The following is a 15552-nucleotide window of genomic DNA, read 5'->3' on the forward strand; positions in this document are numbered from 1 at the left end:
CTTACGACAAGCCTGCCAATACTGCAGAGATTTGGATAGAAAAAGATTAATCTAGCACTCTTGAACTAAGTGTAGTTTTTGCTCCCAGGCTTAGTACGTGGTGGTTGTGGGGTACACATATCTCACTACCTTTCCTGAGTGGCCTCTCAGCTGAGGGGCCCCCAGTGCCACGCATTGCTTACCAGGGTCAGAAATGTTTCCAGCCACGGCCTTGGCATCCATGACCATCGGGGAGATGGTTTTGCTCAATTCATCAGAGGCAGCTTTCACAGCCTCACGGAACTTGGGATCCTCAGAGTTCTCCACCTCCCTCTTAGCCACCAGCAGGATCCGGTTGGCCCGACGAGCAATGCTGGTTGCCCCAGCAACCAGCATCTGAGGCTGAATGTTGGCCATGGCTACCTTACACTTGTCCAGATCTTTTTTAATTGCTTCTTCAGAAGCATCCAACAGAGATTTGGTATCAATGGCTTCGTCCACCAGCCCTGTTAGAACAAAAATAGAATTTAGTTGCAATTTTAGAAGAACAGAGACTCCAAAACACTGTTGTCTGCTCAAGTGTTTCACAAAAAAAATACAATGCCCAGAATTCTCTCCTTCAGCTCAGAGCTCTTCCTAACACAAGCAAAAGCTTCCAGGAGAACACGACAGCAAAAAAATTTTTAGAAAGTGAGGATGTAGCCCAGAAGGCCATATGGATTCGCAGCATTCACACCAACCGTGGTCACTGGCCTTCTTGTATCCACCACAGACGACCAGAAACGCAACATCGGGAGGAAACAGGGAACATGTCTGAACCCATCACTGCATCACTGCCACACTGTCTGTTATAACACTTCCTCTCTCCTGTCCGCTCCCCAGCCATCTGTTGCTCGCTGGCAGCTGGTAGCGCCCAGGATGAGCCATGCAGAGGATTCGGATAACCCTAACAGCCTGCGTCTTGTTTCTGTTACCTCTCTTCAGACACCTCGGCAGCTCTGCTTTCATGTCTGGCTGCTACGGACCCCTGTCACAGCAGGTGCTGCAGGGACAGCCAAAAGCCTACATTCCTCATTCCTTCCTGTCTCTCCTAGCCCTCCCTCCACGGAGAACGAAGAAGATTCAGAGGTGCCACTTCAATTGCACAGACATGGGTTTGTTGGTGGTTGGTTTCTCCTTTTTTAGAAAAAAAAAAAAAAAACTACGTAGTTGATAAGTTGGAGCAAACTCTGAGACAAGTTGTATTAAATGGTAGCTATTGTGGTTCCTTGAAATGTGAACCCACTGACAATGACAGGGACACTTACTGTATCCACAGACACCGCCTCCCAGCCTCTGAAACCAAACTCTGGATCAGACTGAGCAAGGACACTATTCAAAGAGAAGATAGGAGCTGTGACAATAAACATCACACTGGGAGGGCGGCATTAAAATAAAAGAGACTCAGTCTCTCTTCTGACAAAGTTGCAAGGCTTGAATGAGAAGCCGCCACCGCTCAGCAGCCTTAATCAGGGCCAAGTGCGCTGTCGAGCACGTGACCGTCCCTTTATCCAGTTACAGCTGAGTCACATAACCAGTCCCGCCTGAGGTTCTCAGAACTCATTCCTCATGGCTCAGACAACAAGAACTTTATACAAAACTCTACCTGTCATTTTTTCAACATTATCAATCCACTGGTTCTTCATGGTCTCAAAATGTTCATAAGCGGCTTGATTTCCAGGGTTCCTAAGTAAGATGCGAGCAGCCGAGACCACCTGGCAACGATAAAACCACCTGTGAACACCAGAGCACCCTCCCGCTCCAAATCAGACCATCAGTGAAGCTTTCTCCTCTTTACCTACAGATGGCGCTAAAAAGCCACAAAGTGGCAGGGCTCTTCTTGCCGAACACTACACGTTTGGTCTCATCAACAGCTCCCCAGAACGGGCCCTTCACACACAGTTTTTACCGTTACAGCCTGATTTTAAGAAGGTAATAAAGTGACAAAGTAAATGGGTGCTCACTTGATACTTCAGAAGACCATACACAAAACTGACAAATATTTAAATCGTTGGTGTCAATTCTTCCATCTTAAAAAACAGCATTAAGTAAGGGCCAGGCACACTGGCTCACGCCTATAATCGTAGCACTCTGGGAGGCCAAGGCAGAGGATCACTTGAGCTCAGGAGTTTGAGACCAGCCTGAGCAAGAGTGAGACTCCATTTCTAAAAAAAACAGAAAAAATTAGCCAGGTGTGGTAGCACATGCCTGTAGTCCCAACTGCTCGGGAGGCTGAGGTGGAAGGATCCCTTGAGCCCAGGATTTTGAGGCTGCAGTGAGCTATGGTCAGATCACACCACTGCACTCTAGCCCAGGCAACAGGGCAAGACCCTGTCTCAAAAAACAAACAAACAAAAAAAGGCAGCATTAAGAAAGACACTAAAAATTACTCAAAACTGATTTGTAAATGATATTAATAAAAATACCTGTCTATAGTTAACAAAGTGCTTTCACATCCATTATCTTACTGAATCATCACAAAAATCCTGTGAGAGAAATAGGACAAGTAGTATTTCTACTTTATTGCTGCAAAAAACGACTCAGAAATTTTAAGTGGCTTTCTCTAGAGGTCTGGGCTAGTCAGGGATAGCAGAAAGAACTAACATTTACTAAGTATCTGGTAAGATAAAAGCTGTACATGCATATTCTTAATCCTCAAAACAACCCATTAAAAGGAATTAGCTCCATTTTACAGATGAGGAAACTAAGCCTCCAGGTCACAGAGGATTCAAGTCCAGATCTGTCTACAAAGCCCTCATTCGTTTCCATAGTGGCTGTCTTAAGCCTAGTTTTGTTTCTCTTTTTCAGGAATCTCAGTTTTATACTAAATTCGATGTTTTATGGAAGCTTATTTAAAAAGTAAGACATGTTCATATTTTTTAAAAGTTGGTCAAGTGTGACTATTCAAGAGAATCTAATTTGTTAATATACCACATAGTCGAAAGTTGAACAATTAAGAAACATGTCCCGTCTCTCCCCACAAGTTCCCACATAAGCCAGTGTCACAGATGTGTACAGCCTAGCATAATCACTAATATATAATAGGCACTTAATAAATATTTGCTGAATAAAGAATGGAAAAAATGGCTCTTCTATAATTTGAATAGAAGAAAATTATGTAAACATCACACTAAATGATGCTGAACTGGTATTTTTAAGAAAATCTATCACATATTAGACCTTTAATTCCTGTCCAGTTAGTTTCTTTTGTTCCCAATCTTCTTTTGCTCCCAAACTTACTACCTATACCTTGGTTATACAATTGATTGTATACCTTGGTCATATAATTAAGAAGAAAAAAGAAAATAAGTTATGGACACAGCTTAATTTTTTTTTAAATACCGTCACAGAGATGTGGGGAAAGATATAAACTCTAAAATCAAAACAAACTAACATCTCAAGGTTATCCAAATATTTTCCTAATTATGTGTGTGTGCAGCAGGGGGATTGCTTTACTAGTTTTTTCTACTTTGAAAACTAATATATGGTCACTGTAAAAACAAACTGAAACATGAAAATGTATAAAGTCCCCTATAATCCTAACCTTAGAGATCACTACATTTGACACTAGAATATGTATTTTTTATGCCATCTTATAATAAATGTTCAAAAATGTAAAGAAACTGTTCTGTAATTAACTTTCTTTTCTGAATAGCATATGATGAGTATTGAAATGAAGAGGGAGCAAAACCCGACCTGGGGTGTGAGTTCTCGGGCCGTCTTCACCGATGCCTGAATGCCTTCCACCGTTGACTTATTAGCAGTACCAACAGCAGCCGCCTTCTCTGCCGTGGCACCGAGCCTTCCTGAATGGTTTTCAAAGTTAGCTGCCCTCTCATCAAATACCTTGAGGAAAAAACAAAGACATCAAGAAAATGTATTTCAATAAAATGGATCAGGCAACCTGAGAAAAATCTCTTTCTTTAGCAGAGGCAGCAAATGTTCAAACAAAGACTTTAGAGATGAAATCAAACCCTAGTTAATAAAACAACAGTCAAACTTCAAATCTTGGCTTTGGCAGATCTCCTCAGAGGTTTAAGACAGACATAACATACATACACACATCTGCACACAGACGCTTTAGTTTCAGTTCAACTAGTGCTTACCAAGTATAAGCAGAACACACAGCATGGCATACTCTGCAACAGGTAATTCACAGAATGTGAAGACTAAGTAATTCCTATTCTCAAAAGCTTATCCTTTAGTTTGAAGAAGACAGTCAAACCCACTCCAGGCTCTCTTGTAGGTGGCTGGGTGCACTAACAGCCCAGAATATCCACAGAGAGTCCTAAACTGAGCTCTAGCCTGCCCAGAACAGTATCTCTCATATATCCCATTACCATTAATGTTGTAAAAACTCTGTCCCTGACCTTCAAGGGAAAAACAATAGCTGGTACTCACACTCGGGCATGACACAGGGAAAGGATGGCTGATTTTTATTAACCTCAAATGCAAAACCATCTACCTAATTGTTCATTCTACTCTCTAATTTTAAAAAAGTTATCTTTTCCTTCAACATGGGTATTATGTAAGGTTGCATCCCATGAAGGGGACTACTTAACTCTTTAGAGCTCTTTAGTCATTTGTTTGGATAACATTATTAGAACGGATGCTTGAAAAACCAAGGCATACCAAACAGCACCAGGTCAAGTTTAGAGTATACACAGAGCATGTCAGGAACTGCCTGGCAGAACACATCCTTCTTTTTGCCTCCTCCTGAATGTATGCCCACCCCACTTGGAGACCAGTTCTGGCTCTAGGAGACACTCTCTAAAGGTCTCGTGGTTTACTAGCACACTCTAAGCTCACTGCCAGTGTTCTGTGTCTGTCCTCTCAAGTCTCTGCCCCATCCTGGCCTCCTGTTTGGACTCAGCTACGTGGGTTCCTACTATTCGACGCTCAGAACCTCTGTCTAAAATCCCAGATCTCCTAGTCCCCTTCTCCTGGCGTCAGTCCTTTTACCCTAGCTGGGCTCCCACACTCTGGATCTTAGGGCTTCTCTCTGCCTTAGTTAACCATCTCGATCCCAGACCACGTCTGCTGCTCTCTTTGATTTAACTGATTGCTTAACTTGCTTTTCTTGTCACTCAACCAAAATTTACTGAGCACCTACTACATGCCAGACCCTGGGATAGGTACCAAAGATACAAAAATGAATAAGACAGAATCTGCTTGTCAAGGAGCTCAGAGCCTAGTGAGGGAAATGGGCCCATAAACAGATATTTATAAAACAATGTGCTATGTACAATAATAGAGCCAAGCACTGATATTATAGGAGCAAAGGAAAGACTTAACCTATCCAGGAAGCAAACAATCACAGGATAAAGGATAAACAGGAATTAGCTTGAAAAGAAAAAGGGGAAGACAATTAGGCAGAGAGACAGAAAGAAAAAAAGACATGGAACAAACAGAGTATGCAGGAAATAAGCAACTAGGTCCTGCTGGGGCAAGAACAAAGAGGTAGGGGTTTGTAGGAAATAAGTATCGAAAAGATTATTAGAAGCCAGGTCAGTCACAGAGCTCTGGCTTCATCCTACAAGAAAGGGAAAGCTCCACCGAAGGGTTTAAGCAGAAGAATATCAAGGTCAGACTTGTATTTTGATTTTATTCGTGGCCTAGTGACAGATTCAAAGATCAGTTAGAGCTCTGTAGTCATACAGGCAGCAGGGGACAAGGATCAGAATTTGAGCTGTGGCAACAGGAATGGAAAATGGAAAGGATTCAAGAAATATTTGTGAGGTCAATTTTGCATGCCCTGGCTGCTTATTGGTATGAGAGGATGAGGGAAGCAGGAAAGAGTCAATAGAGACTCACTAATGTCCAGGAGAGAACAGAAGACAACATATGCTGAGCTATCTACGAAGCTCTAGGTGGAAAGGACCAGCAGATAGTTGGTCTGAAAGTCAGAGGAGAAGTCTGGAATGAAAAAACAACAAATCAGCCCGCCTAAGGGTTGAGCTGAACTGCCTAGTAACCTAGGCTAGAGAAAAAGAATTGGGGTCATCTGGAAGTAACAATAACACAAACCTCGTCCCACCAGTCTTACAATTATCTTGGGTACCTGAACCAAACCCTTTCTCCTTTGCTGCCAATACTATAAAGGCTGGAAAATCAAATACTTGCTTTCCTAAATTACTCCGCAGCCAAGGTGGCCATAAGACAGAGTTCTAGCCAATAAGATAAAAGCAAAGCTCTCCTGGAGGATTTCTGGGAAAGCTTTTACTTTCATTCCTTCGGCACAAACAATGTTCTAGGAACTGGGAATGAAGCAATGAGGAAACAAAGTCTCTGCCTAGGTGGAGCTTTCACGCTAATGGAAGGGAGACCACAAAGGAGAAAAGTAGGATATGGAGAGTAAGAAATCCCTGGGGGGCCGGGCGCAGTGGCTCACGCCTGTAATCCTAGCACTCTGGGAGGCCGAGGCGGGTGGATCGCTCGAGGTCAAGAGTTTGAGACCAGCCTGAGCAAGAGCGAGACCCCGTCTCTACTAAAAAATAGAAAGTAATTATCTGGCCAACTAAACTATATATAGAAAAAAAAGCCGGGCATGGTGGCGCATGCCTGTAGTCCCAGCTACTCGGGAGGCTGAGGCAGGAGGATCGCTTAAGCCCAGGAGTTTGAGGTTGCTGTGAGCTAGGCTGACGCCACGGCACTCACTCTAGCCCGGGCAACAAAGCAACACTCTGTCTCAAAAAAAAAAAAAAAAAGAAATCCCTGGGGGTGGGGTTGCTATGGTAGGTAGTCACCCAAAAGTGACATTTCAGCAGAGAGCTCAAAGAAAGTGAGTGAATAATAGATACAGTTATCTGTGGAAAGACTGGAGAGAACACGTGCAAAGGCTCTAGTGTTCCTCATATGTGTTTAGAGCATGTAAGCATGTTATGGGTTTAGAACATGTAAACATATACAAGGAATACTAGGAACACAATTCAAGGAGGTCATCGTGGACAGGGGAGCACAAGAAGGAAGGGTGGTACCACATGAAGTCAGAGAAGGACATGGGGGACCAGAGTCAGTGTTGTGCTGAAGCCACTCGTACTAACTCAGGCACCAGCTTACAAGAGCCAGACGTGCCCATCTCTTCCCAATTATGCTTCTGGTGACTTCACGTTGACACAGCCATGGTGGGAGTATTTACATCATGGAAATCAACAAATATTACAGATCAGGGTTGTTTGTTTCCCTGGAGAGTTGCTTTACTAGCACATCACTGACACTGTTAGGACTCCAGCTTCACTCTCGGACAGGGGGGAGTCACTGGAAGGGTTTGTGTAGAAGAATGACATCAAATGATTTAAAAGATTGTCCTGATTTCTGTGTTGAAAATAAAATGCCCTAATAAAAGGGACAGTTGTGACTGGAGTACCCCCATCTTTCATTTCTTCCTGACTTTAACAGGATGCCTGGGCTGCAACAGCCATCCCACACCATGAGGAAAAGACCAAGAAAATCACAGAAATGCCAGTTTTCATGATGTTAAGCTGCTGAACCAATGCCAAAGCTATCTATTTTCATGCTTCTTGGTTTGTGATGAAAATAAAGCCTTTTTCTCTGATGGTCAGGTCTTCTACTGCTTGCAACTAAAGACATTCCTAGCTGGTTTACTTGGGGACTAAAAGAAGAGATGGCAAGGACTTCCCCCTTCTACCCTTCATCCACAATTTCCCAACCACTGCCCCTGCTGTACACTGTAATCATATTTCACCTTTACATATGTCTATAGGGCAGGCCAACAGAGAACATGGAAACCCTCCGATACCCACCTCTTCCCTACCGGGTGCATCGGGAGGGGCAGTGGCTGCCACTGCCAACAGCTTGATGGGAGTTGTGGTATCGCTGAAAACATCTGACACCTCCTGAGTCATGGCCTCCTGCATGCGAGCTTTCAGATCCTTAAAAACATTGTTTACAAATGAAAATTTTCAGAAATATCCCAAAAGCATATCTGCTAATGTCCTTAAGTCACTGACACATTGAGTCATTCATTCAGTCTTTCATTCAATAAATATTTGAGTGTCAACTGTGTACAAAGCACTGAGCTAGCACAGAACAGGTGTAACTTATGAATCCTGCCCTCTAAGAGGTCAGTGGACTACTAGAAGAAGTAAGACATGACCCACATGTCCCCAGAGACTCTTCCACCCAACCAAGGAATCTTACTTCCTTTCTTGGTGGCCTCTATGAAATGACACTGAGAATTATGGGGTTGAGCCCAAAGAAGGCCTTGAGATGAGAGAGTTCCACACCATTCCCAATGCAGGAGGGGCCTGGTGACAGCCATGGTGACTGTAAGGATTGTTTGGTGCATGTATTATCAAATTTCTTAAGAAAAAAGAAATCAAGAATGCGAACTTTTTTTTATCCAGGTTTTTTCAACTAAGTTTCTAATATACTAATATACGTATCAATTTCTTAACATGGACGAAAAAAGAGGATTCTTAGTAATCACAAAAAAGCTCTTTTTCATGGTTATCACACATAGTCCAATTTAAGTTTTCTGAATTTATACAAAGATGTCTCTATCACCCTCATTCTTTCTCAAGATATTTCTCATGCAGGCTGGTGATACCTGAGATGATTTTAGGTTGTATGCAGACAAATGTTTTTATTTTAGTAATTATGTTATTTAGTAATTAAAGGATAATAGAAAAAACTAGCTATCAAACCCATGATTTCAGGATTATTATGAAGTTTTCTTTTAAATTTTAAGTTTTAAAAAGGGGTCCATTTTAAGAAAAACATTGGCTAAATAAAAGTACAGGTGATATGTGGATAGAGCAAAATCATGAAGTACTCTTCAATGAATGAAAGTTGGGAAACACAAATTTAACTGCAACCACATACTGGTGAGCTTTTTCCTAATAAGCTTGGGATTTCCGTATATCCTTTACTTTCCCTAGACTCAAGAAATTATATATTTTTAAAAACTCCCTTTTCACTCCTTCATTTTTCAATAATAGTAAGCATAAAAAATATAATGACAGTTTCGGAGGCTGAGGCGGAAGGATCACTTGAGGCCAGGAGTTCAAGACCAGCCTAGGCAATATTGAGATCCCATCTCTGCAAAAAATAAAAAATTTAGCCAGGCGTGGGGGCATGCACCTATAAACCCAGCTACTTAGGAGGCTGAGGCAGGAGGATTGCTTAAGCCCAGGAGTTTGAGGTTGCAGTGAGCTACGAGGATACCACTGCACTGTAGCCTGAGCAATGGTGCAAGACCCTATCTCAAAAAAAAAAAAAACCAGCATAATGACATGTGCTCCTAAGTTCCACCTTTAAGGAGTCTTGGAGCTGAGATGCAAGTGCTCGCGCCTGAGGACTCTCCCCTTCCCCTCTGGCAGCCAGGTCAGCCAGTTGGGCTGTCAGCTGATCCACTCGGTCACACTTGGCGAGAAGATCTTGGCGATAAGGCCCCATCATGACATTAGCCAGACGATGCCCTTCAGCCACAAGCCCCCGGATGGCAGCCTGACCTGGACCAAGAGAAAAACAATGAAATTCACATAGACCCAGAGAAAGTAACTGAAATGCCATTCTAGTAATTTTTTTCTTTTTTTAAATAATAACATTTAATGAGTAGGAAATTCCCTAAAAAAGAAAAAAATTTGGAAAATACAAAAGAAGTATAAATAAGAATATATAAAACCCCATAATCCCATCACTTAATATATTAGAACATTTCCTTCTAGTCTTTTTACAAATTCATTCCATACATCTATACATACATATATTTCTTTTACAAAATTGGGACCATACCATACATTAACTTTTATTCCTTAATCCTTTTTATTTAACATTTTAATTCTTTTTATTTTTCCACTTAACTAGATATCTTTGAACATCATGATCTAAAATGTATGTAATAGTTTATCATATTAACCATGATTATTTCACCTTTTACTTATCATTAAACATTTACACTGTGTACATACATTCTTATATGTAACTCTTTGGAAACATATCTAGTTATTTCTTAGAAAAAAATCCTTTAAAGTCAAATTGCTGAGTCAATGGGTATGAGCTTTTTAAAAGCACCTGACATATAACACCAAGTTCAAAAAGTTTGTACCAATTTATGTCTCCACCAGTAAATTATACATCTGCCAGATTTCCCAACCCCTCACAACTCTGGGTACCACTAATTTAAAAATTTATCTTTTTATCCAATGGATATAGCAAAGGGAGTAAGTAGATCTTTCAGCATCAGCAGGCTTACTATCATAAAATGACCTTAATTCTTAAGATCCATGCCTAAAGTCTCCCCAAAATCAAAATTTTAGGTTATAAATTCCACAGCTGACTATGTGTTGCAGGAGCTCTCACTACTGAAATAACCTTGGTAGGTAAGTGCCTTATACTTGTCTTCAAAAATTCTGTACTTTGCAAGGACAGTAATAACAGAGATACTATAGAATGGATATATACATAGGAGTGGCAATGATTAGTTCAGCTTCCATTTCAACACAAAGAGGACCTTTCTATTTGTTCACAACAAAATCATCTAGTCTCTAATATTTCTTGATTAAATCACAGGAATTTTATTACCCACATTTGGAAATGGAATCACATTGAAAAATGACTTACTTACTAGTGGCTGAAGAACCCTTTCTGCACCTAATTACAGATGTTACAGGACCCCTATCAACAACTTGTTTATTTGCACTGAGACCAGTTTAATGAGGGTTAAGTGCACCGATGCCCTTACCGACTCCCCGGTCATCCAGTGTGGGATTATCGATCCACCGCTGCGCTTGCTCAATCTTGCCCTCGAGGTGCACAGCTGCTTTGGCAGGTCTGCTGTTGGCCACAGCCCTGTTGGTTTTGGTCTGCAGGTTCTGCAGGGCCGTGGCCACCTGCTTGGCCAACGCTCGAGCCTCTGGGGAATCCCCTTTCCCCCTGCAGGGAAAAAAACAGCCCTCTTGTCACACACAGACACAGTTCACATTGAGATAATTTCATTGCTAATACAAATGCTAATGAGTTGACAAATTGCTAATTATTACTATTAATTTGGTTTGAAAGGGATGGTTTCTTTATTTGGACCTTATATAAGTAATCAATAATTTGAAATCAGATTATTTTGTCCTAGTTAAGAAATCAAATATGAGTTTGCATCAGTCTAGCTCAAATAAATCATTTGGTTAGCTGAGCTCAATCAATCATCACTAGGTTAGCTGCACCCTCAGCCTGCCATCCCTGAAAACACTGGCTCCCTCTGGAACTAGGTGGGCCCAGGCAGCCACGTCTGTTGTTGTAGTAGTTGTAGTAGAACTAGTTGTATACTATCTTTTGAGTCCTAATTTTTTTTTTTTTTTTTTTTTTTTTTTTTTGAGACAGAGTCTTGCTCTGTTGCCCTGGCTAGAGTGCCATGGCGTCAGCCTAGCTCACAGCAACCTCAAACTCCTGGGCTTAAGCAATCCTTCTGCCTCAGCCTCCTGAATAGCTGGGACTACAGGCATGCGCCACCATGCCCAGCTAATTTTTTCTATATATATTTTTAGTTGTCCAGATAATTTCTATTTTTTTAGTAGAGATGGGATCTCGCTCTTGCTCAGGCTGGTCTTGAACTCCTGACCTTGAGCAATCCTCCAGCCTCAGCCTCCCAGAGTGCTAGGATTACAGGCGTGAGCCACCATGCCCGGCCTGAATCCTAACTCTTACACTACTATACACTTGGTATCACATAATCCCCAATCTTTGCCATAACTGATTGAACTGGGTGGTTATCTAATTCAAAGACAACATATCCACAGTCAGACAGAACACTCAATTAGATTCTAGTGGTTCTCAAAGTCCAGTGTGAATAAAAGTCACCTGGCATCTTTTTTTTTGAGACAGGGTCTCACTGTGTTGCCTCAGGCTAGAGTGCAGTGGCACCACCATAGCTCACTATAACCTCAAACTCTTGGGCTCAATCGATCTCCTGCCTCAGCCTCCTGAGTAACTGGGACTACAGTCACACGCCACCATGCCTGGCTAATTTTTTCTATTTTTTTTAGAGACTAGATCTCGCTTGTGCTCAGGCTGGTCTTGAACTCCTGGCCTCAAGCGATCCTCCCACCACAGCCTCCCAAAGTGCTAGGATTATAGGCATGAGCCACTGCGCCCGGCCTTATTTTTAAACACAGATTATTAAACCCACCATCAAAAGAGATTCTGATTAAGTATGTCTGGGGTGGGGTCCACGGGTCTGCATTTTTAACTTTTTCATGTGATTCTGAGACAGGTGATCCTTAGTCCATACTTGAAAAAACACTGCATAATCAACCAGTGATGGGATCTGGAGCTGGAAAGTCATACTAAGCCGCACGCCGGCACCGGGGTCCGGTGCGGAGCGCCCCTCGTCCTGGGAAACTGGGTGCGGCCGGAAGGGCGGCCGCCCCCTCGCCCGTCACGCAACGCACGTTCGTGGGGAACCTGGTGCTAAACCATTCGTAGACGACCTGCTTCGGGGTCGGGGTTTCGCACGTAGCAGAGCAGCTGCCTCACTGCGATCTATAGATCAAAGCCAGAGGAAGAACTCTCCAGTAAATAAACAAGGTCAACACAAAGAGTGAAACAGACATAGAGGACACCAAACAGACCCGAAGAGGTGAAGGGAGGGGCTTCTAGTTGCCACAAGATATAGTCACAGTTCAACGTATTGGGTTCCATTAGATCCCTCTATATATTTTCAGTAAATCTCCATTTTTTACTTGAGCTAGTTCCTTGCAACCAAAGAACGTGAACAAGAGTATCAACACAAAAATAAAAAGACAACCACAACTATATACAAAGGGAGATAACTGCCCCCAAAACCTTATTCCAGAGACCTCAACTTCTAACCATTATGAAAATACAAAGAATCTAACTCATTTTACATCTCAAGTCCACTTAGCCATAGAAAAGTCACCTTCAGGCTAATCTTATCTGTCTCATCTGTAAAAATGAAAATATTAGCCTCCCTGCCAGAATGACTAATTTAGATACTCTGTTACGAGCTCCTTTATGAGTATAGACTTTTATAACATTCTCCATTATAAAGCTGGACAAAGCAGGTATTTAACATGGTTCTGATCATGGCTACTCCTGCTGCCAGGAGGTTATGTACATGTACATTTATGTGTATGTTACAGTAATAAGCAATGATGGCAGAAGTGATCGCACATGAAGGTCTGCTGTTATGTCCATTACCATTAATTATCTCTTCATCCTTAAGAAACATTAATGAGTGCCTATTATATGTATGGACTTCTGTTAGGTCCTGAGAATACAGAATCTTTGCCTTTAAATATTTTGAAATCTATTATGAATATAAACACTATACTAGTGGGTTAATAGTAATGAACACAGGCCTAACCGTATAGACATTATATTTTACAACTGATAAACTACACGTTTTCCCCACCTAAATAGTTCAAGATTTGAGGCATAAAACAGTGCTCTCCAAATGACTGAGCTTGATATATAATCAAATTTGAGCTGTTACCCAAGTTGGTATCTATCACCACAACCTCCTGCAAAGTATGTCTACTCCCACCAAACTGATTTCACGATCCTAGGCAGGAGTTTGCTTTCTTAGCCAGCACTGCCCGCTTGGTCAATAGAAGACTTCAAAGAACTCTAAAGTACCCCTCACTGGAAAAAAAAAAAAAAATTAATCTTCTCCCATGGAAGAGCAGGAGATGAAACATGTAAGTTAAATGAAAAGCAAAATATCTCAAGACACTTGAATGTGGCCAGGCACGGTGGCTCCCACCTGTAATCCTAGCCCTCTGGGAGGCCGAGGCAGGTGGATCGCTCAAGGTCAGGAGTTTGAGACCAGCCTGAGCAAGAGCGAGACCCCGTCTCTACTAAAAAAAAAATAGAAAGAAATTATCTGGCCAACTGAAATATATATATAGAAAAAATTAGCCGGGCATGGTGGCGCATGTCTGTAGGCCCAGCTACTCGGGAGGCTGAGGCAGTAGGATCGCTTGAGCCCAGGAGTTTGAGGTTACTGTGAACTAGGCTAACGCCACGGCACTCACTCTAGCCCGGGCAACAGAGCAAGACTCTGTCTCAAAAAAAAAAAAAAAAAAAAAAAGACACTTGACTGTGGATATCCCTGGAGAATGGGGCTGGAAGACTGAGGTGGAAAAGAGAGCAACTTTTACTTTGGATGCTATACTCTTTCTTAGTGTTCTTTTAGCATGTTTTGCAGTTTTGCTTTGTCTTCTTTAAAGAGAAAAAAATACCTATCAAAAGAAGAAAGCAACACTTCTTTTCCATATAATCAATGTAGATGCCATGAAAGCCTTTAAGAGAGGAGGCTATGGGAAGTAAGGATGTTGTTCCAGGAACAATCACCCAGGAAATGTAATTTAAGGATCTTTTATAATTGCTACTTACAAAATAATATTGTTGGGAAGTAAGAAAGTACCTGCTTATGCCTCTCCCCTACCCTACACACACACAAGACTCTTTAAAAAGTTTCTTCCTGTGACTATGAAACAGGTATGTCACAAATATGATAAAGCAGGGAAGGTCCTAGCTTAGTGATTTCCAAACATATCTCAAAAAAGGAGTTCTTAGCATATTATTATATTTATTAATTTAAAATTATGTGACCAGCAATACATCATTAAACCTCAGTTATATCATTGATACAACAGAAGCAGTATCTGATCCAGCCACGTCACACAGAATCAATGAGGATACAGTGGAGGAGCATCATACATGCATTTAGCCTAGGGGAATTCAAATATGTATAGGGGAAAAAAGAGAAGGGGAGAGGAAGGGGAGAGAGAAAACAATACATTAAAGGGCAATTTAAGGGATTAAATACATACTGTCTTCGTAGATCTGCTAATTTAGAAGTCAGAGCAGATATTTCTCCAAGGGAACGTAGAATGTCATCTCTTTCTTTAGGATCATCACATAATTCTGCTATTTTCCGAGCCTCAGCCAAAGCCCCTCGAATCTGTTCTTCTCCTTCCGGTCCACCATTTGGATCTGCGAGCCAATTCTACACACACAGATGGAGAAGAAACACACGGTAATCCACTTGTGAACCACATTACATTAAACTTAACAAGGCCATCAGAAATATTTCTAAAGTAATCACAAAGCACACCAGTAGTCATTTTTATAATGCTGATTCTTATCATTGTACAGAGGTTCTTAGCTCAGGGAAGATCGAATCAATCCCTCATCTTTTTAAAATCAATTTTTCAATCCCCATTAGAATAAAGCACCTTCTCAAGCTTTATCTCATCTTTAAATTAACCACATCTTATTAGTTCTTTGATTTCTCAAACATTTGTGTTTGTGAAATGCTTTAAAATCATTTACAGTAGAGTAGTAGCAAAAAACTTTAACCCTTTAACATTGCTATGACCAAACATCTGTGGATTCTGAAACAAGGAATAGTTTTAATGTTCTGTAATCTACATCAGGAAGTAGCATTCTCTTGGTACTCAGAGTGCTTACTTTTAACTAATTGAAGTATTAAAAATTAAGATCTTTATTTCAAAATGTAGATAAACATTAGTCTAAACCTGTGGTAGTAAAGGA

The 15552-nt window shown here is 41.4% G+C and overlaps 1 protein-coding gene across 2 annotated transcripts in view; it reads right to left on the reverse strand.

The window, feature by feature from the left end:
• Nucleotides 1-15552, reverse strand: part of VCL (vinculin) — a 102108-nt gene that overhangs the window by 12273 nt on the left and 74283 nt on the right. For both annotated transcript variants that reach the window (XM_045568948.1, XM_045568949.1), the window contains exons 10-16: nucleotides 14829-15004; nucleotides 10724-10914; nucleotides 9292-9491; nucleotides 7782-7910; nucleotides 3715-3864; nucleotides 1625-1733; nucleotides 183-485 (exon numbers count right to left, since the gene is read on the reverse strand). In XM_045568948.1, coding sequence (XP_045424904.1) covers nucleotides 183-485; nucleotides 1625-1733; nucleotides 3715-3864; nucleotides 7782-7910; nucleotides 9292-9491; nucleotides 10724-10914; nucleotides 14829-15004 — 1258 coding nt within the window. The remainder of the gene's footprint in view (nucleotides 1-182; nucleotides 486-1624; nucleotides 1734-3714; nucleotides 3865-7781; nucleotides 7911-9291; nucleotides 9492-10723; nucleotides 10915-14828; nucleotides 15005-15552) is intronic.

The sequence above is a fragment of the Lemur catta genome, chromosome 14 (genome assembly GCF_020740605.2).
Source record: "Lemur catta isolate mLemCat1 chromosome 14, mLemCat1.pri, whole genome shotgun sequence".
NCBI classification, from domain to species: domain Eukaryota; kingdom Metazoa; phylum Chordata; class Mammalia; order Primates; family Lemuridae; genus Lemur; species Lemur catta.